This window comes from Buteo buteo, chromosome 4 (assembly GCF_964188355.1).
Source record: "Buteo buteo chromosome 4, bButBut1.hap1.1, whole genome shotgun sequence".
NCBI classification, from domain to species: Eukaryota; Metazoa; Chordata; class Aves; order Accipitriformes; family Accipitridae; genus Buteo; species Buteo buteo.
Window position 1 is genome coordinate 42,292,466 of NC_134174.1, and position 27,105 is coordinate 42,319,570.

General features: G+C 41.7%; 1 protein-coding gene across 3 annotated transcripts in view; it reads left to right on the top strand.

Moving 5' to 3' along the window:
- The first annotated feature begins 11,649 nt into the window (after positions 1-11,649).
- DLG5 (discs large MAGUK scaffold protein 5) overlaps positions 11,650-27,105 on the top strand; it is a 113,505-nt gene continuing 98,049 nt past the window's right edge. For all 3 annotated transcript variants that reach the window (XM_075025655.1, XM_075025658.1, XM_075025656.1), the window contains exon 1: positions 11,650-12,651. In XM_075025655.1, coding sequence (XP_074881756.1) covers positions 12,351-12,651 — 301 coding nt within the window. In that variant the 5' untranslated portion in view covers positions 11,650-12,350. The remainder of the gene's footprint in view (positions 12,652-27,105) is intronic.

The window sequence follows — 27,105 nt, forward strand, 5'->3', positions numbered from 1 at the left end:
CAGGGAATGCGAAGATAAGCAAGGGGATATGGAAGGAGAGCAGAGTGGAATTTCATATCTGGCGGGGGCGGGGGCAGGGGGGGGGGGGAACGACGACAGAAAGGTGCCAGCTGGGTAAAGTGACACACAGATAGTCATAATCTCTACAAGGAGTCCCACTGACATGATGGAAATAGCTGGAAAAAGGATGTGTATTCCTGAGAACTAAGATTTTGTCATTTGTAGTGGATATTACTGTCACTGGCTGTGACAACTGATAGTTAAATCACCGTTCGTTCATTAGATGACTATTAATAATGAGTAATAACTCTGAATTATTTCATTCAGTTATTATATCTGTTTATAATACTCTTCCAACTAACTGTACACAATTACAGCTCCTTAGCTACAGTGATACGCTACAGCTAAGTGCAAAAACTGCTGTGCATGTTGGGTTCTGGTACAGCCCATGTAGAAGACAATATTTATAATTGGGGGGCAAATAGGAATCGTGTTGATACCTGCAGTTAGATAGAAGCATTCCTGGAAAATCCTTATTTGAAAAGATTTTAATAATATAGAAGTCCTGCTACTGGGCCAAGATACAGAAATTGCATCAATTAAATTCCTAGTTTTGTGTCTCCTACTAGAAGAGAGGCTACAATATCGATGAAGATCAGATGGATAATTCACTAAAGTTTGGAAAGGAAAGCTATTCTGTATGTATTTTTGTTGTTTTTAAAACAAGAAGAGTATTTGCAATGCATGTCTGCCATCATAGTGCGATGATCTTGTTGATTTCAAAGTCAGATAGTGCTGAGGACTTTTAGTCCATGGATAAAGGAGGATATGCAGATGCCTCTGTGACTGTGGCTTTCATGGTCCATGGAAAGCTGGGGCACCCCACAAGATTTCCTACGAAGTTCTTTTCTTGTCCATGATGGCTATGTTTTGTCAGTTAGAGACATTGTTGACCAGAAATGAAGCTGTAATGACAGCAGCAGGCATTTTACTCTCCTTTTTGTGAAAGTGGGTGTTGGTTGGCTAATCTTTCAATATGTATGGCAATTTTATCTGCATGCACCCCTTTGAAATGTTTAATCATGCAGATTTTTAAAAGCAAAATAAAGAAAATTAATTGCAAGGAATGCAAAAGCAATAGTGAGACTGTGCCAGAGGCTCACTTTAGGAGTCCCAGAAAATACCAGAATTAGGTGTGAGACAAAAATTATTTGACTTGATTTATTCTTTAGGGTTTTGTTGGTTTCTGAGAAGAATTGGTTAGCAGTGTGGTGTGATTCATCCCTTTTTGTAATCCTGTGATACTATTTTCTCTTCTGTTACTTCATACAGGAGTTGCTTCTTAAAGTCCCCTTTTCTACAGAATGAAATCCTTCAGCCTGAGCAATATACAGTCACAGATAGGGGATTCTTTGTCTCAGGCTGATTCATAGCATCTCTGTTGTAAACTGCTGATTGCCTTTTGAGTGACGAGAACGGCCTTGGCCGTATCATGGTGCAGGCTTGAAGCACCAGCAGCGATACTGTGTGACTGGTTGCCGAAGGGCACAGTGGGTAGGAGGTCTCTCCCATGCACACACTGGAAGGAAGGACACACCTCACTCCCCGCTCTACCCTGCCCCCTGCACTTTTCCAATGCAGTGATGCTAAAATGTTTGCTGTATGTGTAGGTACCTTGACAAGCGCGCGCAACAGCTCATTCCCTTTCCCATATGCCATTATTCCAGATTTTCAGCTCGCGCAGATATTTTCCAGGTACATCAGAGGCTTCCTTTAAACTTCCATTTTTAAGAAGATACTTAGTTCTTCTGACTTATGCTACTGTCACTGTGCATTCTCTAGTTCCCCTTTACAGCTCTTTCTTTCTCCTTCTCCTTGTTTCTCACATGGATTCCTCCCTTCTGGGCCCACAGTGACTGTCACTGCTGGTGACATCGCTTCCCCGCAGCAGTGCTATGTCAACCATACTGTGCCACTGGCTGGCTTCAACTCAGCCATGCAAGGTTACTGTGAACCTTTGCCTGGAGGAAAATTAAACCACTCAAGGAAAAAACATCTCCTCAGCACATCTGGATGTGGAAATTTACTGCCATCAAAATTACAATTATGGTCAAATAACTTCTGAAAAAAATGACCTTATTACATAAGAGAATGTGTTCATACTCTAAACTAAAATGAAGGGCATCCTGCTTCATGTGGCTCTGTCAGCACTGAGAACTGTTTTCAGCTGTTTAATTCTCCACTTACTTTTCTCTTTAGCCTGTTTCTGGTCCTTCCCACTTACTTGACGCCAATGTTGTTTCCCTTGTATGCATTCTGTTGAGAATAAAAATAAGGAGAAGCGATGATCAGCACAGCAGCTTGGTAAGTGGTTGGCACGTGTAGAATCAGTTAACTGTTGCTGCCGCACTCTTGTATGGCTTGGGGAAATCTTTAGTCTCTCTGTAGTTTAGATTCAGTCTATTGAAGACTATTAAATGATAATAGTTTCTCCTTAGCAACATGGTTGTGAGAGGAGATGATAGAATCATTAAGGTGGTGAAGGGAATGTGCTTGTGAAAACTTAAATGCTATACAGAAGACTTAGTAAATGGCATGTACTTGTCTTCCTAGGTTTTTATTGCAAGGATGTGTGGATTAAATAATGTGATTAGCATCTGCTGTGTATAGTTCTTTTTATTCTTTCATCTTCCAAAGAAAGCGGAAAAAGGCTAGAGGTTGCTGCTCTTGAAGTCAGCTGCAAGACAGACACTGACTTCAGCAGGAAAAGGAGAGGGCAAAGCAGTGAAGCTCTTTGCTGCCATTAATATTCTTGGAGGGGGATGGTGGCAGCTCTGAAAATGAATTAAGGGAAAAAAAATTCTAACAGTACAAATAGGCCATGGTAAAAAGGATAATATTTGGCTTGCCTTGCTGATGAAATATATTTATCCTTCATGGAATATCCCTAACAGATTTGGAGACTTTTTATTTCAGTTATTCTTTTGCACAGTATTTTTATTCCCAAACTGGGGCTTAATCCAAGTCCCCTGGAAACCAATTAGAGAACTCTAACTCGGCAGAACTAGATGAGCTTTGATATATGCATTATATTAAATATTTCTATCCATCAAACTCCCACCAGTTAATGCATCTTCATAAGTTTCAAACAGTTGCACAATGCTTCCCTAAACATCATCGCTGCAGACTTGATCCAGAAAGAATCATTTTAACCTAAATCCTTTTTAAGGCTTCCATGCTGCTCAGGACTTTGTCTCAGATGTTTCTGCTTATTCTGGGCCATGCTGTGTATGTTCTTTTCCATTTAGTGTCAACGTGGGTTTTTTCTGTTTGTTTTGGGAGTTGTTTTTTTGTTTGTTCAATTCTGACAAATCTTGGCATTTATAATAATTTAAGTTCCCAATTACTTTTATGGCATTTTTCTTTAAAAAATACTAGTCAACTTGAACTGTTGAATGTTTAATTTTTACATTTGTGTTATAAGGGGAAAAAATACAGATGTGTTGAAGATTTGTAGCTGAGTTTAAACTGGATGACCAAATCTTGTGGAAGCTGGTAATGCAGCTGCTCCTGTGCCAAGCTGAGACGTTATTTCATTCTGGAAGTCTCCGATGGCTTTCCCGTCCCTGCCAAAGCATGTAGACTGCCGCAGAGACTGTATTCCTTTTGCCTTCTGAATTAGAGTGTAACTTAGGAGTTGCTTCATTTCATGTTAGTTACTATTTTCAGAACTGATTTTAGTTAAGTCCAGTATTTTTGTCATGTTAAACACTTCTCAGTCTTTAGCTGCATCTTGGCCCATAGTCCGCTTTGCCTGAGCAAATTGACTATAGGAAGTTGTACAAGGGTTTCTCTTTGATTTTATTCTTACTGTAATCCCAGTCTTGTGTTTACCTCCTACAAAAATAATTTCCTCCTCCTGCCCAAGGAATATCCTGCAATGTTAAAAGTAAAAATTTCTTCTCAAATCAGAAGCATATGGAATTTATGCAGTATTTATGTAAACAGAAACCAATGTGTCATAGTCAAATAGCAGTTAAAGTCTTAGCTATGGGTATGACACACAGGATCTGCTTAAAGACCAGCATATTTTTCAACCTCCTGACTGTCTACATTTGTCTGGTTTTCACAAAGACTTGTAAAACTGTGCACAATTAATGAAAGTACACTAGCAATGCTTCTCTTGTATCATAAAACAGATTAATTCAGAATGCTAGAGCATTTCATTATGAAGCAGTAATAATCTTCTCCATCTGGATGCTCCCCACAATCCTGCTTGTCTGCTTCCAGGCATGATAAGCTTTTGGAGTCCAACCAAATCTAAGTATTGGTCTATTCTCATATGCTGATCTGCTGGGTGCTAGTTTTTTCAGGAGCTAGGCTGCCACTTCTGTTTCCCCCTTAGCTTAAGCATTGAAAAACAGATGAGCTGTGGGATTAGCTTTTCAGGCGTGTGTGAAAAGACAGGTGTTGCAGGTATCTAGAGAAACACAGAACCAGTTGCATGCATACCTGTCTCCATTTCCTCAGGGAGCTCTTTGGGCTTGGACTACAGATATTTGGACTGCCCTGGAGCTTTCAAGGATTATTGGCTTCTATTTAGGATCAGGACCCTCTTTCTTCAGGTCCAGTGGTCCTGCAATTAAAGCACTGCCCCATGCTCACCATCTGTAAAAGTGTGCGGTTTTGTGTGTCTCAGGCAGTGTTTCCTGTGGCCCTGCAAGCATTCTACCCCCCAGTCTTTCTAAAGCTCTGCTTTGTCATTTCTGCCTGCTGGCATGATGAGATGGTTTTTTGCTCTTTCTGTACCCATCGGGCTCATGTCTGACAGGAATGATATTCTGTCAAAACAACTTCCCTTTCTGTCTGGCTGCGTTTTTTGGTTTTTTTTTAACATACTACATTTTCTAATGGTAGAATAAAATGTGTATGTTTTGGTAGATAATGAGCAAGGCATCTGAACCAAAGCCTTTAAAATCAATGGGAGGGTCACTGTTATCTGCAAGGAGCCTTGGATTAAGCCCTAGGTGCTTTCATTGACTTGGAGACCCTCAAAAACTTAGCGTGTGACTGAGATGTATTCAACTCTTCAACCCTTGCACGGCAGTGAGCAGGGAAACTACTTGTTATTAAAAGTACATACGTAATTCTTAGCAGATCTGAGGCTTGAAGTATGAAATGTAACACAAGAAAATACCTTTCCTCCTTCAAGAGCCTTCAGATTCAAATCCAATTTGAAAATGCTTGTTGCTGACAGAAAAACAATGAAGATGGTGAAATCATGCCAAGGTTTACTCTGGAGTCCTTACTATTACATTTGTCTACCTCCTTCAACTGCAGTTTGGGTTTTCTTCTTCCAAATTCCCAGCTTGTGCATGGCTTGTTTATAGAAATTACCCAGAGATGCTTAGGGCACCCATTTGCTTTTATGTCCCCATTAGTGCTAAAAGAGGTAAAAGCAAATGATTGGTATAAATAGCCTCTTTTGGCTTGACTTGAAAACTGACCTAGAAACTAAACCAATAACAAACTGCAAGCAACAGCTTTTAAAGAGGCTGTTTAACATCTGCTTGCCTATAGAAGTTAACCACACCACAAGTCAGCCCAGTCTCCCAAAGAAAATTAAATCGCCCCCCAGTTCTGTTCTAAACAGACGGGTACTTGGGATGTGCTTGCAGGGTGCCTTCCCTAAGAAAGCTGAAATTCCTACAGCCCTGGAGGATCACCACTAATGTGCCTCTGCAGTATTGCTGGTTTTCTTTTGCTGCCTGTTTTTGGAAGCAGTTGTCTGAGAAACAGAATTGTGTGTATTCACAGCTCCAGGAGGAGCCAATTTACCGACCATTTTCTTCTCACGCCCCCCAAACAAACACACACCCCCCCACTTCCTGCCAGGTATTCTGCCCTAGAGGAAGGCCTTTTCTTCCTCTTTAAACGGGCAAATGTTTAGTTCCTTAAGTAAAACATTTTTTTTTTTAATTTGCTTTTTCAACAGCCCTGGGAAATTTAAAACCTTCAGCAGACAGGCTGTTTTCTTTCTATTGAAGCTAACTGAAATAACTGTCTGATCTTCTTCATTTTAATTGGAATTACCAGTTCAGCCCCTGCCCAGAGTGGGAATGGGCTGAAATAATTACTATCTGAAAACTGCCTAGTGCAGTGCAAGATGAAATGACTGATAGTTTGTAAGGCTACAGAAAAAAAAAGCAATGTAATCCTCTGGTCTGCTTTCCTTCATACTGTATGTCATAGGAGCTCACTTAAGAGCTAAACCATTTCCTGGAGTTCACGGTTACATATTTTTAGGAAGATAAATGATCCTTGTGCTTCTGTGAGAGTCCGACAGCAGCTCCCTCAGTCTGCAGCTTCAACAGGAGCACTGAGGACCTCAGGATTTACGGGCATAGCCCGTTCCTGGAGACAACACTGCCAGGTGAAATACTTTGCCTGGGCAGTGTGCAAACTGCTCACATTATGTTTGGGGGTTTTTTCCTTTTTATGGATAAATGAGATCTTTTGATCTGCTGGCCTATTAGACCTGAAAATGCTAATTAATTGTCTATCAGTTACATCAATCTGAAAAAATAAGTTTCTGTTGAGAACTGCTTAGCGGCTAGTGTTTCATATAACACGTATTACAAAATCTCTATGGTGTTTACTTTGTATCTAGATAGCTCTAATCTTAACTTGATGATCACTTTCCATATACCTGCCTTGGTGATTGTATAACCTTCCTTCCTAGGATCCACACGGTGTTGTCAGTTTCCATTAACTTACTGTAAATATCTCAATATTTTTCTCTAAATCCTTCGTTGTTTGAATTGTATGATTCAGTGAGAAGCTTAGCTTTCATTCAAAACCATTTCTATCATACATGGCTGCCAAAGAAGCTTGAAGACCTGTATCCTAAGGGCTCTAAAACCACAAAGCAAGTAAAATGTCTCCCATGTATTTAAAAATAATAGAAAAAACTCCTAACCCTAATGAAAATTCTCTGGTTTTGACCATTAGAATTTCTGACTGGTTCAGACCAATGATATTGAGGAGGGGATTTACCAGTAAAACTACAGCAGCGGAGCTGCTGCTGTGACTTGAGCAGCAGTAAGCAAGTAGATGCAGAGAAGGAGGAAGTATTTGAGAAGGAGCAACAGGTATTTTTTACACTATTGCGCTGTTAAAAGTCCTATTAAAGTGAGTATAAGAAATCTGTTTTAAAGCCCAGATGTTTCTAAAGGGTGCCTTATCAGAAAATACCAAGCTAAAATAATACAACAGTGTCACTCAGTACATGGATGACCGATGGAGAATATAAATCTCATCACCTAATGGCTTTTGGAAGCAAGCATTTTGCGGGATGGAACAGTCACTGGGTGCAGTCCCTGCCATTGCAGGTGCAATGTTTTATACTATCTTATTGAAATCCATCTTGAAAGCAGGTAGGCTTTTATTTTGTCTTTCTCTTTCTTTTTCTCTTCTTCCTCTTTCCTCTGCTCTCTTCTTTCCCGCTTGATTGTCACGGTGGTCAGAGTCTTCTTGGTTTCAGTCTAAAGTTCTTTGATCTGTATGGACGATAGACTTTTACAGTGAGAACTACATGCTGGATTACATGAATTTGAATCTCTTCTTAGTTTCTAATGTGAATGTATGACACAACATTGTATTTCAGGAAATGTGCTGAGTTTGCATACACAAGCATGATGATTATTGCACAATAAAAAAGGTGTACTGGCAATTATGGGAACAAAACTTTCTTGTATTGAAGGTTAAATCCTGTTCTTGCTGCTCTTGATTCTGATCTTAATATTTTCAAAAGCTTGCATGTTTGCTTTTTTTATATGTACTGTAGTTAATATTGTGGAATTTTCTGGGATTTCATATACTGCACAGAGTTATACGGACTTATAACAAAAACAGTCTTCAGCTGCAGGACTGTGGCTTGCTGAAACCTAATTCTTCTCCTGAGGATGATTCTGTCCTCCCAATAGAAAATTCTGCAATACAAAGACTTAAAACTACTTCGCTGCCCCCATCTTAAATCTACAGGGGGGGATGGGGGGGGGGGGCATTCAGAGGCAGATATACCAAGCAGATACCCAACTTGATTTTTCAAATTCCAATTTCTGCTTTTGAAAATCATTCCCAAGGTCCAATACCTTCTTAAGCCTTGCATGTTTTATCAGTATTTCAAAGACTTCATTTCTGCATGGCAACGATAGTGCTTCTCTTTTTCTTTCTGAAAAGAAGATAAAAAATTGAATAAAAATAAACCTCCATGTCCCCATCTTGCCCTTCCAAATATTTCTCAGACTTCATAGGCACAGGTATTGCTAGCCTAATGTGCTTTCTCAGAAAGTCATGTTTTTTCCTAACGCCCAGAGTATATATCCTCAGTAGCCTAGTTTCCAAATCTCAAAAAAAAAGGATTTGGAAAGCTTTTCCAAAGCTTAGAAAAATCTACTCATCTTCTTTTTCTGTTAATTTGTCAAGGTGTGGTTTTAATCCAATTTTACACAAGTACCCATGACATCCTGTGTCAGAGCTGCATATTTAATTACATTTATTTAAATAATTCCTTTTATTTGGTTTAAACAAACAAACAGAAAACCTGCCTTCCTTTTGGTATTCTGATAAATACCTGGTTGATTCTGGCATAGTCTGTGCAAGTCATAGACTTTAATTCATTTCAGGGATCTGTCTTTGATTAACCTAGATTTTAGTTCTGAAAATTTATTCTGCAGATATATTCTTTTTCTGAATACTTGGCAGGGGAACCAAAGGGTTTTGCCCATTTTTTATTTTTTATTTTGGAGGGAGGAAGGAATTAATTGAAAATTGGTCTTGCTGCTTGTTTTGGCAGTAGGGTTGTAGATTCTGGGGTACTGTGACTATCTGAATTTTGGTCATTTCATAAACTTCTGGCATAATAAATCTGCATACGTTTCATAGTTCAAGTCTTCAGAGATGACCTATATGCCGAAGTCTTATGAAGACTTTCCCTACATTTGCTCGGGAAGGTCTATACTGAGTCAAGCAATTGAGGTAACAGCAAAGTCCCTCTCTTACGCAGGCAATTGCCTGTCAGCTGGACCCATGAAAGAGAGAAATTTATCTGTGCAATGAGAAATTTATCTAAATTTATCTGAGAGCAAAGAATACTTGCTATTTGCAAGAAAAATGGAGTGTAAGAGACTCAGATATGACAAAAAGATAGAAACTGCATTTCCAGAAAGAAAGAAACCTGATATGGCAGGGATTTACCTGCTGCCTGGCACTACCTGAACAACAGCAATGGGACATGTGGATCTGCAAGCAAAGGGCAAGGCAGGCATTGCAGGATGAGAAGATGGATATTTTATTTGGAAGAGAAGGCAAAGGACTAAGACGCACATTTGGGGAAGGCAGGAGTAAATGGAGTCTAGAGCAAACACTTGCCAAGGCACACCTCCCTCTAGACTTTGGAATGGGACTCAAGATACCTGAGTTAGCCCTGCCTGAACCATGCCATTCCTGGGTTACTGCAACTTGTGGTGAAGAACACGTATCAGAGTGCAGAAGCAGGCAGAGGACGAAAACCAAGATTGTTCTTCATTATTTCAAGTAGTGGAGGACTGCTGCATAGATCTAAAGTATGGCTCTTACCATAATGCCCCCTACTGAAATTTAGTGGTTTGTTTCCTTTTCTTGACAGAAAACTATGTAAGCACACACACACTAAAACAATATTGTTGAAGGACTGCTGAGATTAGAAAGTCTTAAAAACTAGGAAATACTTTAATAATTTGTGCAAGCTTTGTTCAGACTTCTTGTGCATTTGCCTTATGAAAGCTGTCAATTGCATGACTAGTTACCCTACGTTCTGTTTGACGCACCGAAGGGAACTGCTTTGGCACCAGCCGAGAGCCGTGTCTGCTTCAGCTGTGCGCTAGGTGACACAAGGCAGGTTTCACTTCTTACCGGTAGTTTTTCACTCTGTTCTATTTCAACTTTGTTTTGCTGAGTTGAAGACAACAATTAATGCATACCGGTGTTAACCAGCATTTCTGGAATGTACGGTCACTTTACTGGCTAAACTTTGCCCAACTTATTGGAGAGAAATAGGCAGATTTTCTGATAAATTTAAATAGCCTAGAAAGAACAAAGTTTGCAGGAATTTACAACATTAGTCATTAGCCAACAAAGCTCATCTCTGTGCATTTCATCTAGTAAAGAAAGTTGCAAAGAAAACCAGGGATGCAAAATTAGAAGAAACAAATCTGCAAGAACATAAGTAAGTAACAATGGATCAAATGTGAAAACACTTGTTTCAAAATCATGCCATACTTTCAAGTATTGTTGTAAATAATGACTTTTAAGGTTGGGAAAAATCCCTAAGTCCCTTTATTCTGTATCTGCTTCCACTAATAGCAGTAGAATGCACACCATGATTATGCATGTCACCCAAGGCTGTTTTCACATATGAGAGACATCATCATCATCTGTTCAACTATATAATGTTGATTTGAAACCTGGTTCAGCACCTGAATTCTCCAAACAGGTGTGTTAACAGAAAATTTTAGGGAACAATTGCTTCCCCTTGTTCCTCATGGAGTCCAGCTCTCTGAGCACTAAATAAAGCATACAAGTGTTCGGACAGGAGACTTTCAGATAATTTCAGTTGCTACTAGATGTAGCAGGGTTAACACAAACACCGGTGATGCTTTTTCTGTGTCATTACAGCCACCATTATTTTTGCAGGATATCAGAAACATGCCTACGAGTCTTTCACGTAAAATGTGAAGTTAGGATTATAATTGCTTGTGGTCATTGGGCAGCCTGTTCCCCTAGCCATCTGCAAATTAAGGTACCATTCGGTACAAGCAGACTGTTAACCTTCGGATAGAAAAGTTGTTATTCTCCTTTCTATTTGCTAAACAATTACATCCTGCAGTTGCTGCCGAGTACAGACAGGCCGGTACTCCGTCAGTAAATTACCTGGTCTCTGGTTATTCACGAAACGCTGAAGAAACTACATTTGGGGGGAAGATGAGCCAGCATCTCGTGGATCTTTGGTTTGAAAACATTTATTTTTTGTCAATTCTAACGGACAAAGCCCCCAACGGCCTGGTACTATTTTGATGTTTTGCTTTTGCCGGTTTAGGACGAAAGACATCTTGACGTTTGAAGCTGCCGCCCGGCGCAGACCCCGGCCCCCGCCGCCGTACCGCCAGCACCATCAACAGGCGGCCGCTCCCGCCCTCCAAGAGAGAGCACCGGCCCGGCCTGGCCGGGCATGCTGGGCTCCGGGCCGCCAAGGCGGGGGAGGCCTGCAGCCCCCGGCCCCGCCGTGCCCGCCCGGCCCCGGCCGCCGGGGAGGAGCGCCGCCCCGCCACAGCGCAGCCTTTGTCTCACCGCCGAGACACCCGGGGCCGCTCACCCCCTCCCGCCCCGGCGAAGCCCCGCTTTCCCGGAGGGAGGAGCGGGGGAAGCCTCGCGGAGGCCGCCCCTCACCGCGGGAAGCGGGGGTGGGGGTGCGGGCCCTTCCCCGCCGGCCCGGCCCGGCCCGGCCTGCCTCGCCCCGCCCGGGCGCCGGCGCCCCGCCTCCACGCCCCACACGGGCCGGCGGGGAGCACCTGACTGACGGCCGGGAGGCGGGCGGCGGCCGGGGAGAGGCTGCTGCTGCGGCGGGAGGCGAGGCGAGGCGCGGGCGGGCAATGCGCTGCCGCAGCTCCGTCTCGGCGCAGGCGGCAGCCTTGTGCAACCAATATGGCTGCGCGCGCCCGCGAATGAAAGGAGGCGCTTGCAGCTGAAGCCGTCTCCCCCCATCCCCCTCCTCGCCCCGCGGCCGTGTGGCCTGTAGCGAGCGGAGGAGAGAAGTTGTCTGGGCTGCCCCGCAGGGGGGTGGGGGGTGCGCGGGAGGCGGCGGCCGCCCTTCCCGCAGCTCCTGCTCCCGGCTGTCTCCCGCCCGGCGGCAGGGGAGAGAAGGAGGAGGAGAAGTTGTTTTGCCGCTCGGGGGGGCGGAAAGGAGGCGAGAGGGGCGCCAGCTGGAGGAGGAGGAAGAGGAGCAGCAGTCCCTGACGGCGGCTGGCCCCCCGTCCGCCTGAGGGGGAGCGCGGCGGCTCCCGGCCCGCAGGAAGAGGCGAAGCCGCCCTCGGCCCAGGTCCTGCCCGAGCTCCGCGCCGCTTCCCCGGGAAGAAGTTTCGCCAGGGGCCGCTGCGGGGGCGCCGGCTGCCGGAGGAGGACGGCCGGCGGCGCCCCTCCTCGGCCCGCGCCTCCCCGGGGACGGCGGTGGCCGAGCGGCGGGGCCGGGGGCCGGCGGCGGCGGTGCGCGGCCCCGGCGGGCGAAGTTTGGCCGGCGGCGGCCTGCTGCGGCCATGGAGCCGAAGCACAAGGAGCTGCTCGCCCAGTGCCGCCAGAGCCTGGCGCAGGCCATGACCGAGGTGGACAAGGTGGTGGAGCTGCTGGAGGCCGCCGGCGCCCTCGGCCCCCGCGACCTGCGCGACCTGGAGGCGGCGGGCGGCGGGAAGGCCGAGCTGCTCATCGCCCTGCTGCTGGCCAAGGAGCGGGACCACTTCCAGGACCTGCGGGTGGCCCTGGAGAAGACGCAGCCCCACCTGCTCTCCATCCTCTACCTGAACGGCGTGGCGGGGGCGCCGGCGGCGGCCGAGACGGCCGGTGAGTGGGGCCGGGGGCCCGGCGGGGCCCGGGGAAGGTGCGCAGGAGGAGGAGGGGGGCAGCGGCTGCCCCCGCCCACCCCCGCTGGGGCAGGGGAGCCGCTGGGCTGCGCGGGACCCTCGGGTCCCCCCCTCCCGCAAGCGGGAAGGCAGCGGGGCGGCAGCGGGCGGGGGTCCTGCTTTTCCGGTGGGTGGGTGGAAAACTCCCGTGTTGCTACTCGGGCGCTCGATTCTTGTTCTGCGCTCCCGGCCCTTTTCCTTTCTCTTCTGGCGGGCGCGCCGGTCGGTACCGCTCCCCGAGAGGTGCCGCGGATGCTGTACGGTGCCTGTAGAAGTCACCCCAGTCTGGGTCTTGCTGCTGCTCCCATCCCCTGAAGCCGGGTGCCGGCTGGGGGCTCGGGAAAACCGTACCCGAAGGGGTTTTCCTCCCCCGAGCTCCTCTGGGGCCGCCGGTGGTGTTAGACAGTCGCTTCTTGACCGGGCAAAACTGTGAAACTCCACCACCCCACCCCACCCCCCCCCCCCGCCCGCAGCCAGTCTGCCAGCATAGGCTGGCTGGCAGGACTCCAGCAGATGTTTGAATAAATATTGTAGCTATTTTTCTCGGACGAACATACATTTGTTTGGGGCTGTGTTATTGTAGCTCTTCTTGGTGGTTAGAACAGGAAAACAATTGATTTCAGTGTAAACCTCCTCCTTAACTAAGTTGGGCTTTGTCCCACAGGTGTTCCCCTATTCTTCCCCCTCCAAAACAAGCCACGCAGTCTACTTTTATGTGGACAATACCAGGCTTTAAAATAATTAAAGAAAAAGATTTGGTGATAATACACAAGGCCTTGCAAGCGCAGCTGTGTTTCTAGATGAGAAATACTTCAGCTGAAGTAAATAGTAGTTCTGTATTACAGATAAAGAATAGGCAGTTTTCCAAGTGATGTGCAGGTATTCTCTTCCAGTGGTTTTCCAAGTTGACTGATTCAGAAAGATGGGGTATCTTTTTGGTTTTGTTAACAGCTTTGGGTATTGCAGGGTGACTACCTGTTTACGTAAGGAACTGGATTGGGAGGGCTTCCTGGCTCTTATAAACTATACCATTTCTTTTAGAAAATAAAACCTTTTAAGAGCTGCTTCCGGCTGGAAAATAGTGCTTGCATGTGCAGTCGCACTGTGTGTTCTGCCCTTATTTGAATTACGCTGTTGATGCTAGGAGTTTGGTGTAAACAAGAAAATGCATGAGGGTCTTATGTTTTGTTTTATATCAGTGTTTATAGTGTATGACCTTTTGTAATGAATATATTGCAGGACCTCACAGGATGGGGAAAAATGGACTAAACAATAGACCTCCGCACTTACAACATTATGTGATTTGACATCAATGGGAGATGAGGGCACTGGCTGCCTTTCAGAATGGGACCCGTGATGTTTTTGTATGACTAGATTAATGCTTGGTCTTGTCTTGTTGAGAAGATGCATTAATGGTAGCGGGCTACTAACGTTCCCCAGCCTTAAAACAAAGGTGTAAACCATGAATGGTAGGAAAAAATGAAGTAGTCATTGGATATAGTAATACCCTTTATTTTTAAAATAGAAGTTGGAATTGCAAAATGTCTCATGGCACTGAGCTCTCAAGGGAGAAGTAGTTTGATTGGCAAAATAAACTATATCCTCCCTGACGGAATGCATTCATGAGGCTAATCTGAGTTAGATTAACATCTGTGTGGGGAAGGACATTCCTCTGACATGATGGGTTTTAAAATTTTATCGCTTTCATTTATCAGTAGTAATAAAGAGCTAACTTTGAGACTTATGATTTTGTTTCCCTTGCAGTAAACATGTTTACAAATTAGTACGCAGGTGATTGCTAATAGTGAGCTTAAGAATAAACCATCATGCACATAGGAAGGTAAAGGACCTGAGCCTTCAAACACTCTAACACTCTTGTATATATTCCAACTTTACTCCCCTGAGGAGGTCTTATGGTGACTAGTTGTGAGGCTGCTTGTGTGCCCACTGAACGCCTCTGAAAAATCCTGGTCTATGCGTGAGTTTGTCCTGGATGTGTTATGTAAAGAGTTAACTGCAGTAGAAGGGTTCTTGTTTGAACCTGTATTCAGATGTGATTGGGTTTTACTCTAGTATCTGATTGTAGCAAGTCTGACCAGCCATCTGCTTTTTCTGCTGCCATTTAGGAGTTTTACTCCTTTTCACTGGGGATGTAGAGGGCAGATGAGTCAAGTCGCTTTTTGTTCTTTGGGTGTAGTAGCAAACTGTAAACACAGTAGCAAGGAGAACTGTTGGATTCTGTATTTAAAATACTCAAGTGAAACAGTCCTCAGCGTATATTACGTAAAATGCCGCTATTGTTAAAGGCAAAAAATATATATCTTAAACATCCCGTTAATTGAACCTATCCAGCTGAATTAATTTTTAAAATTACAGTTAGTATATGAAAAAAATAGCAGTTTATAGTGGTACACTTAATTTTAGTATCGTTTGGAAGAGGAGGCTAATAGAAAGTAAAACCCCTGAATGCTTGTTGGAGATGAAAATCATTTATAACCAATAACTTATTGTAGTAGCATTTGCTAATTTCTTTATCCTGTGTGCTGTTGTTGTGAGAGAAATGTGAAGGTAATCAGCAACTTAATTTTGTTCAGACTTGCAAAATGCAGTATACAGTCTGCTCACTACACTAGCATGAGTGATTCTCCTTCCATTTTGATATATGTGAAGTGTACCATTACTTTGTGGTTTACTTTGTGTTTTCTTCCTTCTCATTTTAAATATCACCTCCTGTTGGACTTTAAAGGTAATATGTAAACTCGGATGGAAACTCTGGTTGTTATTTATACCAAGAGTTCTTGTGGCTGGCTGGACAATGTAGAGCTGACACTTTTATAAGAATTTATCTACACAGCATGGAGGGAAGTAAACAGCTGGTCTGACTGCTAAAGGGAAAGAACTGGGGTCCTAGTAACTGCCGAAAGACTTCCAATGTAGGTAACTATGTCTTTATGTTACAAGGAGCTTTCTTTTCTTTGTAGAGTTTCCCCCACTTCAGTTCCATTTAAATACATTTGTCTTCTATAGTAGCTTGTAATTGCTTGTTTTAAACCTAAACCTGTATAGTGGTTTGTGGATCACAGTTTCTCCAATAAAAGGTATATTTTTAAGCTTGTTTTGTTTCTAATTTGAGAACAGTATGCCGAACGGTATTAGTAAACACAGTGCAAAATCTAAAAGGAAACTACCTTCTGTCACAGCAGAAGCTAAACAAAGTGGGATTTGCTCTGTTTCACTTAATCATGTTTAGAGACACTAGTCCTTCCTTGAGTAAGACCTTTGATTACTACATTATGCTTTTGTGTAAGTGTTTCTGTGAGAAATTGGCTCTGTCCATGTGAAAGTGACTGTTGGGCTGATTTAAAATCTTCCAGTACTTTGCACAGGGGCTAATTCTTTAAGCAGTGTGCCAAGTGCTTTTATTTATTTTGGGGTGAACTGATGGATTATTATTAAATACTTGATTTGGCAAATTACCTCCATCATGCATGTGAGAAATCCTGTATCCTGATAGAATAACATATCCCTTCTAATGTGGAAATAAATGACTTCTGAACATCCAGTTATCTCTTGGATATCTTGCTAAGCAGATATATTATTCTTGTAATTCATATAATGTGAACTTTGTGACATAAAATGTGTCCAAGACAAGAATACAGTGGAAGATAGTTCATTGTGACAAAGGCTAGTAAAGATGTATTTTCTTTTAAATGTAATTGAAGGGCTAAACCACAAATCTAATGAGACTATGTAGACTTTAGACTGCTTCAGGTAATGTAGAGCTTTGTACGTACATTTTTCTGGTATTAAAGAAGTGGGGAAAAGGCGGGTTTGGTTGTCAAGCTTGGAATTTGTTTTTGAGACTAACTTGTGGGGCTACAAAGGCGCTGCTAGCGCTTTATCCTCAAGCGGAGTAGATTGTTAAACTTTGCTGCTGGTTTCACAACTATTAAACTTTTAGGTTCACAGTTTCCTTTTATATTAGCAATTGGTCGCGTACTTTTCTGTACCCATACAGCTACAATCAGTGAGTCTGCGTCTGTAAGCTTAACCATACATAACATAATGGCTTTTTTACTGTAAGGATTTAGCACCATTTTGGATTTTAAAAGCAGAGCATGTTAGGCTTCAGAGGTGTTTTATTTAACAGTTTCAAGACTGGAATTTAAAACTTCAAAATTTAAAACTCCAAATTGATTGCATTTTTAAAAAGGTCTTTAAGGGAGCAAGAAGTAAAGAAGATGGTTGTAGATTGACTTTGAAAGTTTTCCTTCTGTTATTAAATAAGACTTATATTTCTAACTGTGTTTGGTCAGAGATCAGATGTTAATTTCCAGTCCAAAAAGTAAATATGGGCATTTATAGGAGTAGGAAAAATAATTCAAACTTTTATAGCTATTTAGAGGGAATATATCAACTTCCTCTCTTTCCTCTATGAGGGAGGGAGTTGTTTCAGACAATATCTGATCTGAATTCACAAAGTTTACTTTTAAATATTGCAAAGTCTTTCAGCATATTTAAAAACAAACACAAAAGGCAAGCTCTGTATGTATGAATTTAGGAGGTGGAGAGCTGAGACCTACTTCTTTTGCTGGCAGCACCGAGGAGACCCGCAAGAAATGCAGAAATTCCAGGGTTGTCCCTGAGGAGCTGGGAGTGTGACTGTGCAGGGCTGGTGCTGGAGCCTCCGTGTTGTGCCGCTTCTTCCCTATCCCCCGCCCCAAAGTATTGACTGTTCCCCCCAAAACGTTGACTGGTGACTGGCGAGAGGAGCTTATGAGCAGGAGTGAGAACTTGAGCTAGCGAGGAGCTGAGAGACTGTATGGAGGAAGGGTGCGAGATGTGGAGGTGGGATGTGGTGTCCTGTAGGAGGAAGTGAGAAGAAAGAGGGGCTTGGGAGGCTGTGGGGTGAAGTAGGGGAAGACTACAGTACAAGTGCTCTGAGAAGATGAGAAATAATGTTGGAAGCCTGCCTTCCCTGGGAAAGGAGAGAAGGGAGAATGAGGAGAAATCGTAAAAGCGCAATTTACTGACTCAAGGACCGAACTGACAATTTTTCAATTAAGTACAATTTACACTCCCTTCCGTCACTGAAAATTGAAGAGTGGGAGAAGTAGAGCAGTATGTCTGGGTTTTTCCAGACCTGTTATTAGTTCCCAGGGTAGCTTCGCAAGCCTTGTTATAGGATTTCTTAAATTGTGCAGATGAAAAAGCAGGCAGTGTTCAGAAGTCACACTAGGAGAAGTACAGGTCTTCAGCAGCACCGAGCAGTAATTAAATTTGATAAAATACCCAGTGCTAGTTTTGTAGTACCTGTGTCTTCTGATGATCTCAGATTTGTGGTATCTCTTGGAATTGGCAGGCTAAAAAAAAGCAGGAAGTTTCCAACAAGTGTCTGGAAGGGTATTCCCAATGAAAGGTCTAATAGTAAGTAAATGCAATCAGGCTCTCCATCCCAAAGAAGGAAATGTGTGGTTTAGTAGTTCACAGATCCCAAGGGTGGTAGCTCTCAATTACATTTTTGCTGTGCTTAGGGAGGGGGTGGAAAGAAAGCTGGCCACGGTAAACTCATGGGGACACGTTTTTCATCAGTGTAAAATGAATAATAATGATTTTTATGATATCAGTGCATACAGCTATCGAGCCGCTTTAGACACGTGCAGGACTTGGTGTCTTACAAAATTACAGAAAAGAGGAGAGACGTCTATTTTTGGTTTGTTTAGCTTGTTACTTCTATGGGTATCCTGAAATAGAAGCAGAAATTTCACTTTCAGACATGATCAGTGAGAAAAGTCAATAACTTTCTGTAACTAGCTCCTTCTTTATTTATTAAAGATAAAGATTGCCTGTCTCAGAGGTTTCAGATCTTTAGCTTGATTTAACTACTGTTCCCAGTCACATTGTTGTCTTGTAGCTTTTACTAGTGTTGATCGCCGTGAGATTTTTGGACCTTTGGTCTAGATGGTGAAGACCACAGCCACCACATGGGTAGTAACTTCGGGCTTTTCAGTTCTGTTAGCAGCTTGCAATTTGAGCTATGTATTTCTTTTTTTTAATCCTTTGCTGTTTGCTTTTACCACTTCCTGGTTTTTTTTCTTTGTTTCTTTCAATTTGCTTTATAGCTTCCCTTGCTCCTGTTAACTCTCTTTCTCTTTCTCCCTTTAGTCCTAATTGTTATTTCAGTTATTATTTTATAGCAATGCAATTCTTTATTTAAAACCCTGGTCATTAGAAGGATACCAGTAAGTCTTGATAAATTCCTTCTACTTTTCACTTTTTTCTAACAATTCTTATGCTGTAAAATCGCAAGGACAGAGGTTTCATCCTTCAGAGCTGTTCAGTCCCCAGCATGTTTTGGGTGTTACAGTGTGAGGCAATTAGTTCCTGGTTGGTTTTGGGTTTTTGTTGTTTTGGTTTGGTTTTTTTCTTAAAATATATATAAACAATCGTAAAATGCTGTATGTGTAATAAAGCAAAAACATTTCCTTATGTGAAGTGTTTGTAGTATTGATCGAGATCACAAAACTTGTTAGTGCATATAACATTGTATGAAAAGAGCTGTAGTAAAGAGGTTGAGGCATCTAGGCTTCCGGTGCTTTCCAAATTACATTGAGTAGGCAATGGTGAAACATTATTTGTGACCTTCAAGATGGAAGATATTGGCTGCTTTATATTGAACGGTGATAATTTAGAACTGAATCATTCTGATGTAGGAGCTCAAATGTCGCACTGACTGAGCTTTGGCTTGAGGCTAACCAATACTTTTCTAATGAAAGCATAAAAGAAGGGTGCTGTCCTCTGAAGAGAGGCGTGTTGTTAGTGCATCTTGAATGTTGGAGCCTGGCTCTTCCAAAAGGGCTGTATTTTGGAGTTCTCAGTGTTACTCTGGTATGTTGATTCTTGTCAGTGCAACATAGAATTACTAAAATGTTGAAGGAGGCCCATAGTACTATAGCTTAGAAACCAGTTCAAAATACCTAGCATACAATGTTTGCTGTGTAATTGGTATATTTGTATGCTTGCTGTAGGTGGTAGTGCACTTGCAGGTGCGTTGATGGTGGCAGGTGGTAATACCAGCATCCCTTGCTGTTGTAGCTAACAAATAAGGTTAAATTTGGGAACTCCTGTTGTAAGCTGTTGTGCAGGAGGAGTCTGATCTCCACAAGGCATCCTTTGCAGGCTTGAGAAGCTGGTGGTAGCAGACAGGGTACCTAGAATTGCTGCATCTTGAAGAAGCTGATGGGAGCACTTGACCACTTGATGTGAACACTTAAGGATATTTTTCTTGGCAGTGTATGATTACTGGGCAATACAGAATAACTTACTAGAACTGGAAAGCCCTTCTTACCCAAGCTGGTGTCAGGGAAGTTAAGAGCAGGCTATTTTATATATAGAACCCCCACCTTCCTCCTCACAACTTCTGAAGCTTCTAATTTCACAATCCCTGGGTTGAGCTGCTCAGCAGTTTGCTTGTTCACAGCATTAACTAGTTTGTTCTGGAGAGCTGCTGTTTGTATTTTAGAAAAATCTTAATTTTATTTTTTTTTAGTTGGCTGATAAAGGAATTGAATTTTAAATAGGCCATTTTGGCCTGATTGAGAAGCTTTCCAGGCATGCAGGTGGCTTGTAGCTGGGGAGAGAAAGCAAGTGAGAATTTAAAACCATTACATGTTTCAGCTGGAGAGTTAGGGGGATTGGGTAAAGAGGGGCAGTCTAAGGGTTGTTTTTTGGCAGACTTTTTATATAGTTGACAATTTATTGTGTATTCAGATGATAAACCAAGAAACTCTCCTCCTTCCCACCCCCAAACCCTCAAAGCTAATGTTCTTTAAACTTAGAAGTAAGTTAGCTTTCCTAAAAACCCAGTTGGGAGCATTCACTCTTATAATTATTAATGACTTGTGACAACTTTCTTGCCTCTTGTGCCCCCTTTCCTTTAACTTTGGCTTTTTATTCTATTTGCACATAATTGCTGATTCATGAACATGCTTATTATTCATGTACTTACCTTCCAGCATGTGAGTAATCCGCGTTTATATGCATCAGGTTAGGCATGTGCAAGTGTTGGCAGAATCCAGGCCTTGCAATACTAAGCTCTTTGGATTAGACAATGTCTTCGGTAAAGTACCGCTTGTACGCTCAGGCCTCAAAATGAGGGTGATGGCTGTTCGCTTCTCAGTAGTGCTCAAAATGGAGTTCGTGTGGGAAAACATAGCTGTAGTGTAGGAAAAGGTATTTTCCTTGAGGATTGATGTAAAATGTAGTTGGAATTCTGGACTCACTTGGTGCAGGTGAGCTATGTCCTGTTTATATTAGTGCACCAAAATCCTTGCTTTTCAAGTATATTCTTTCTTTTGGAGACAAACTGGCTAGTGTGTGTATGTATGGTTTTCTTTAAAAGCATCAGAACTTTTGGATTGGGGAAATAAAGCTGGTATAGTAAATGTCCTTATCAAAATTACCAAAAACAGCTGCTAAATTGCTACATAGATGTTCACATGTTATTTTGATAAGCATAAAACTATATTTATCTCCTTTATTGTTTCTGTTTCTTGTTTGTATTTGTGTTTCTTGTAGATAGCTTTCTCCTGTTGCATGCTTTTGTGGAAAAAACTCTAGGAAAAGAGAGTTTTGAGACTTGGGTAACCATGTGATCCTGCTCTTTTGGAGCACTTGCATAATTTCAAGTCGTCTTCCTCACTTATGATCTTCTTGTGGAAAGAGGGGTTGATTGAGTCGTTGAGAGCTCTTCAACTAGAATTCAACAGGAGATTGACAGATGTGGTTTTAGTGACTTCTTTCAGGAAAGCTTCTTGTTAATGCAGTTTAAAGTTCTCTTAAACACTTCATACGTGATCTTGTGAACATTTGCAATGGCTTTTGAGAAGGTGTACCTTGCATTTAGATCATGATGTTCTGTGTTTCAGGTGGTGGACAAGTGAGTGTGTGTTTAATGGTGGTGAAATCAGGTTATCTAAAGGTTTTCTTTGAGGCTATATGCATCACCACAATGAAAATATTCAGATATTAGCTTCACTTCTTAATCTTTAAAATAATCATGAATGTCCAGTCTGGTTTTTCTCTTCTGAATGCTTTTTGAGGCAGTGTGATGTTATTTGAGAGCTTGCTTAACCTTTAATTGAAGGTGGGGCATGTTGTATTTTTAACAGGTTTGCTCTGTCAGTTTGTTAAAGGCGATTTGACTTAACTAGGTGTGGTTAAAAATAATATTAAAAGCTTAAGCCTTAAACAAAAAAGCAAAAAACTACCAAACAAAAACAACAGTGGGCTTTCCCTTGTAATTGATCAACTGGCTTGTTGTCATCAGCTGCTCCATCACTTAGTTCTTGAGTTGGGCTAGACTTGGAATGAGCCATGTAGGTACAACCTGAGTTTTAGAAATAATAAAATCACAAAAAGCAGTACTAAGCCACTTCAAAATCACAAAAGAGGTATTCTCAAGAGGGAATTCACTTTCAATTATATTGTTTTCACCTTAAAGTGTTGTTTGTTGTTTGGTTTTTTTCTCCTTTTAACAGAAAGGAGTATTAAAAATTTAACTTCCTTGTTCAGCCCCTTCTCCACTTTCTGTGGCAATGGTCCTTGGGATGCTCAGACTGCCTGTTTGTTTCCTTTCTTTTTAGATATGCTGCAACAGCTTTCCGTTGCCGCTCTGCCAGCATGCAGGCAGTCTTTGCTTTTTTTGCTGGAGAAATTTAAGTTTCTAAGGCTTCTAGTTGCCCTTAGGGCATATTAGGAAAGGACACTTTCTGTAAGATACATTGAGTACTTCTTTAGGTTAGGGGCCTGAATAGTCTGCCTTAAGGGGTTAATATCCCCCCTCACCCCGCGTTGAGTCACACGAGGCTGACTTAGGTATAGACTGCAGACATGAACTTTGAGATACTCAGTGAGTTATTTTTCTAAATCGCTGGCCTTGAAAATGTGTAGGCCAGCACTTTAAGGTACACTGCACTAGCTCATAATTCGAATATATTCATCTGTTACCCTAGTTCATGAACCTTTCTTGTTTTTCTGGCATCTTTGCAGTAGTCAGGCATATTTCGTGGGCTGCATTGCTGCAAGTGGCAGAGCAGTGTTTTGACTGAGCAGAACGTTCCCTGATAATGCTGAGAAGCAGTTTTGGATGCTGAGGTCAGAGATACTTTCTGCCTTGGGTTTTTAGGACTTAGTAGGATATCAAGAGTATTGGTATTAATATGAAAATCAATAAATATATGAAGGAAATCTTCATCTGGCAAGGCTGGTGGCAGTCCTGTTCTGTACAGTGTTGTTCAGCTGAAACCTGTGTGTAATGTGTGCTGGCTTGGAAGAAAACACAATGTGTAAATACGAGCTGTTTTACTATCTCTGGCTGAGTTGATCTTCAGTGGTATGCTGTGCGTACATGACTGGCATAAAATTTCATTTGCCAGGGAGTGTCCCATTATATTGTCTAGAATGTCAAATCTCAATTTATTTTTAGAGCCAACTATAGCAAATTCATTAAGTGCTGCAAAAAGCCAGGTTGTTAATATGGTTTTAGTATTGAATTTTTACTCTTGGGGCCCCTGATTTCCTCCTTTCCAGTGATAATCAGAAGGTAGAGGCAAACTGGTGAAGCTGGAAGGATTGCAGCATGGCTATTACCTGGCTACAGTGATGATCAGTTTGCTGCACCTACTGTGCTATACGGTGTGCGTGTTGCTCAGCATCTCTGGAAAGTTAAGTTCTTTTTTTTTCTTCTTCTGCAAGTCTGCATTGCAACAATACAGTGTCAAGTTTATTGCTTTTGCTCTGAATCTGTTTAGCTTTCTCACGGGCATGTGAGCCAGATTGTATCTGAGGGTTGTAGTAGCTGATGTAGGTAGTCCACATAAAATGTTCTGTGAATTCATCTCATCAAATGCATTTATATGTTTACATTTATGCATGGAAATTTTTAATACATGCTGCTTTTGTAATGAGAAACACTTTGTTAGGAAAAAAATCTTTATACTGAAAGTAGATGAGACTTTTAAAGAACAGTTCTCTCATCAAAATAATTTGGCTTATTCCTACAATGCATTTAAGAGAACAATAAAGAAAAAAGAACAAAACCCAAAATTAAGGTTTTGCTGAAGTATGGTTGCATACATTACCATTATTATGTAGGACATGAACCCACAGTAGTCGCTAAAACCATTTTATAGCATGTTGTGGTGAAATAATAGCTTGTGAAAGATGATAAATGTGCCATGGTTAGAGCTTTACAATTTTGGGGAATAATTCCCTGGTCTTATGACAGTGAGAGGAGGTGACTTGGGATCATTGGGGCTTTAGGATTTCTGACCTTGCAGATTAGATCATGAGACCTTGGCCTTCGATTTAAGTCTAGCTAGTATGAGACGTTGGGTAAGTATCTGCATTTTGTGTGGAATTCTTAGTATTAAAAATGCTTTATTTTGTAGATCTATTTCATAAAAATCACTAAAAGTGTGCTTAATTTTCTTAATGATTTCAACAGAACTTTGTTAGTTTATGGAGGGGAGTCTTATTTGCCTGGCTAATCTCCGTTCTCGATTTTCTGCTGTCCTCATGTGTTTCTCAGTTTGCATGCGGTGTATTGTGAAAATAGGCTTCTCAGCTTTCCCAGCTGAGCACTCAGTATCCTTTCATGATGGTGGTGGTGTTAGGGGACCTGTTACCTATATCCACTATTCATGCATGCGAACTTGTACATCTTAAAAGGCGATGAAATGGAATATACTGTTTTAAGTGATTTCTTTAGTTGTGTTTAATGCTAGAGAATTTTAATCTAAATGGATTTTTTGTGTTGTTTTGCCCACCCCTCTTAGCAGCGTGATCTTAAATAGACCTTATAATTATGGTAAGGTATTGTATAGCACTGTAAACTAAAGAACATAGGAACTACCCCTGTGATCTCCACTTTTGCTCTGTAGAAGATAAACATATAAGAAAGTGCTTAATAGGACAAATAACTGTGTTCCCTTAAAAGATATCAAAAAGAATAAAGATCAGTTATGCTTTTTGTCAAAATTAAATAAATTTTGATTTGAAGAAATTACATAAAATACAGATGTCTGATGTTTGTTATGAACTTATTCTAGTTAACAAACTTGTTCTGAGCATTTGTAAATAGAGGTAATAAATAGGTGTGGCATGTTGGGAAGTGGTAACAAATCATCTGTGTTTGGCTGCTGGATTGCAAGGTACAACAGTGGCTAGGCATTTCCCGAAAGGATTTTTGACAGTTCTTGAAGAAATAAAATTGTTCTTGAATTCTTCTCTTATGTTGGACAGAAGTGATTTAGGGAAGTTAAGTCTTTCTGCTCCAACAGTTTTTTGTGGTTTGTGGGTGTTTTAATAAGTGCATCTTAAATATGTATATGAGCCTTCTGAACATAAAATTTGGGTTTGTCAAAATGCTTATTCATATCACAAGTCTTACTGAACTTTCTTTTTTCTTTTTAAAACTTACTTCAAAGCAAATGCTTTGTGGGTTTTTTTATCTTGATTTTATATCAGCCTGGAGAAATTTACAGAATTCTTTCTAACAGGAATTACCCAAAGGCTAGTTTTCATAAAACATGGATTAATTATCATGATGAAAACAATGAAAAAAAAAAAATTTCCCTGTAACTTTTCTCAGATCAAGAATGGGATTTAAATAGAGTAACTTTGAGTCCTTGAAAGTTTCATTCTGTTGTCTCTATCAGATACAATGCGTATCTGCATCTTTGGCTGGAAGTGGCATCACAGGGAAAAGCTGTTATTCTGAGTCTTCTAGACCGCTCTGTGTTCATTAAGAATGAACCTGCTCATGCTTAAGCTAAGAATGCTCATTTCATGGTAGTACAAAAAACAGTTTCAGCTTCAAATAATGCTCCTAAAAAATGGCCTTCTAGAGAAAAACTTTCTTTGCCAATCTCTTTTGTATAATTTCATTTCAGCCATTTTGTGGATGTCTAAGCTGAACATCCAGCATTACTGATGTTTATTGCTCTGCCTTAGTTTCCTAGTGCAAAATTTGGGGATAAACATTGCGGAGGTAAGTGTGAGAATGCTGTTAATGGAATGACTGCCTCTGAAAGACGCAGGGACTTGTGCCATGGAGAAGAGGGAGAATGTTGTGTATTCAGAGCAGGATGTGAATAATGTATCATTAATAAAGTATGAGGCAACTCATTGCAGGGGACTCCCTTTGTGATGAAAATCAGGTGGAGTTCTGTAAGGGAAAAAAAATAGATCACAGGCAATTATATGTACTTGCTTAAGCCCTGAGCTTGTTTGCAGAGCTAGGTGACCTTTCATAGACTTGGGCTGGGGGTAAGATTTAACACTGTTTTCAAACTGCCTTGCGACTCAGGTGTTCTGGGAGCTCTGGGTCAGAGGAGAGTGTGCCAGCCAGCCTGGGCTAAGGGTCTCTCTGCTTTGTAGTATGGATGGAGTGACGATGAGTTTTGCAGAGATTGAGGGCTAGGAGGTGGAGTGGGTGGCTGAGAGAAGCAAGGGCAAACTTCTTGAACTTCCTCTTGCAATGGTGATTGTGAGCATTTTCTGTTTGCTTTGACACAAAGTAGATTAAGTTAGCTGAGATTATCCTCACTACTAGTTAGAGTTTGCCTGAAGAATTCCCTGCCACATATAAGAAATGTTTAAAAAACCCTTTTTTACCAGTACTGAAGTAGTTGTTGCCGCTCTAGTAAAATAGATCTGGTTTTGGCATATCAGTTTGAACAAAAAAATTAAAAGTCAGGATGTTTGTTGAGCCGAAGTCCAGTCTTGGGCATGGCCAGATATGCAGTGATGCATAATTGAAAATGTGTATGAATACCGTTAACTCTAGTGTGTTCTTAAATTTGTCAGTTCATGACCTGAAAGTTAAGAATTTGCCTCCGAACGTTTTACTGGATTTGACTTCCATTACATAAGTCTCTTTTGTGATTACTTTTTCAGCTACTGTGTAAAACTTATCCAAAAAATCCCTTGCAGTGCATGGGACAAGTAGTTGTTTTCCCCAGCTTGGGTGGGATAACCATGGTAAAATGGTTAGTGCAAACTTACTGATAATCTTTGCTGCTACTTTCAGATATGCAAATGGTTCACGTATGATGATGGAATGTGAATTGACTGCATTATATGAAAACATATCAATCTTTTTTTGCTTTGCTCCAGTGCTACTTGCAGATCTGAAATGGAAACATATGAACATTTAAAATGTGTAATCTTAATACTGTTTTCAGACACTAAGCAGAAAGCATGTTCGTGGGTTTGCAGTTAGTGGAAAACGTCAAAGCAGATGTCATATACCTTGCTATTGGGTATTACTCTTCAATGCTGATGCTGTAAGAAAATGTGAAATTATGGAAGTATAGTCAAGTTATAGTTGCTA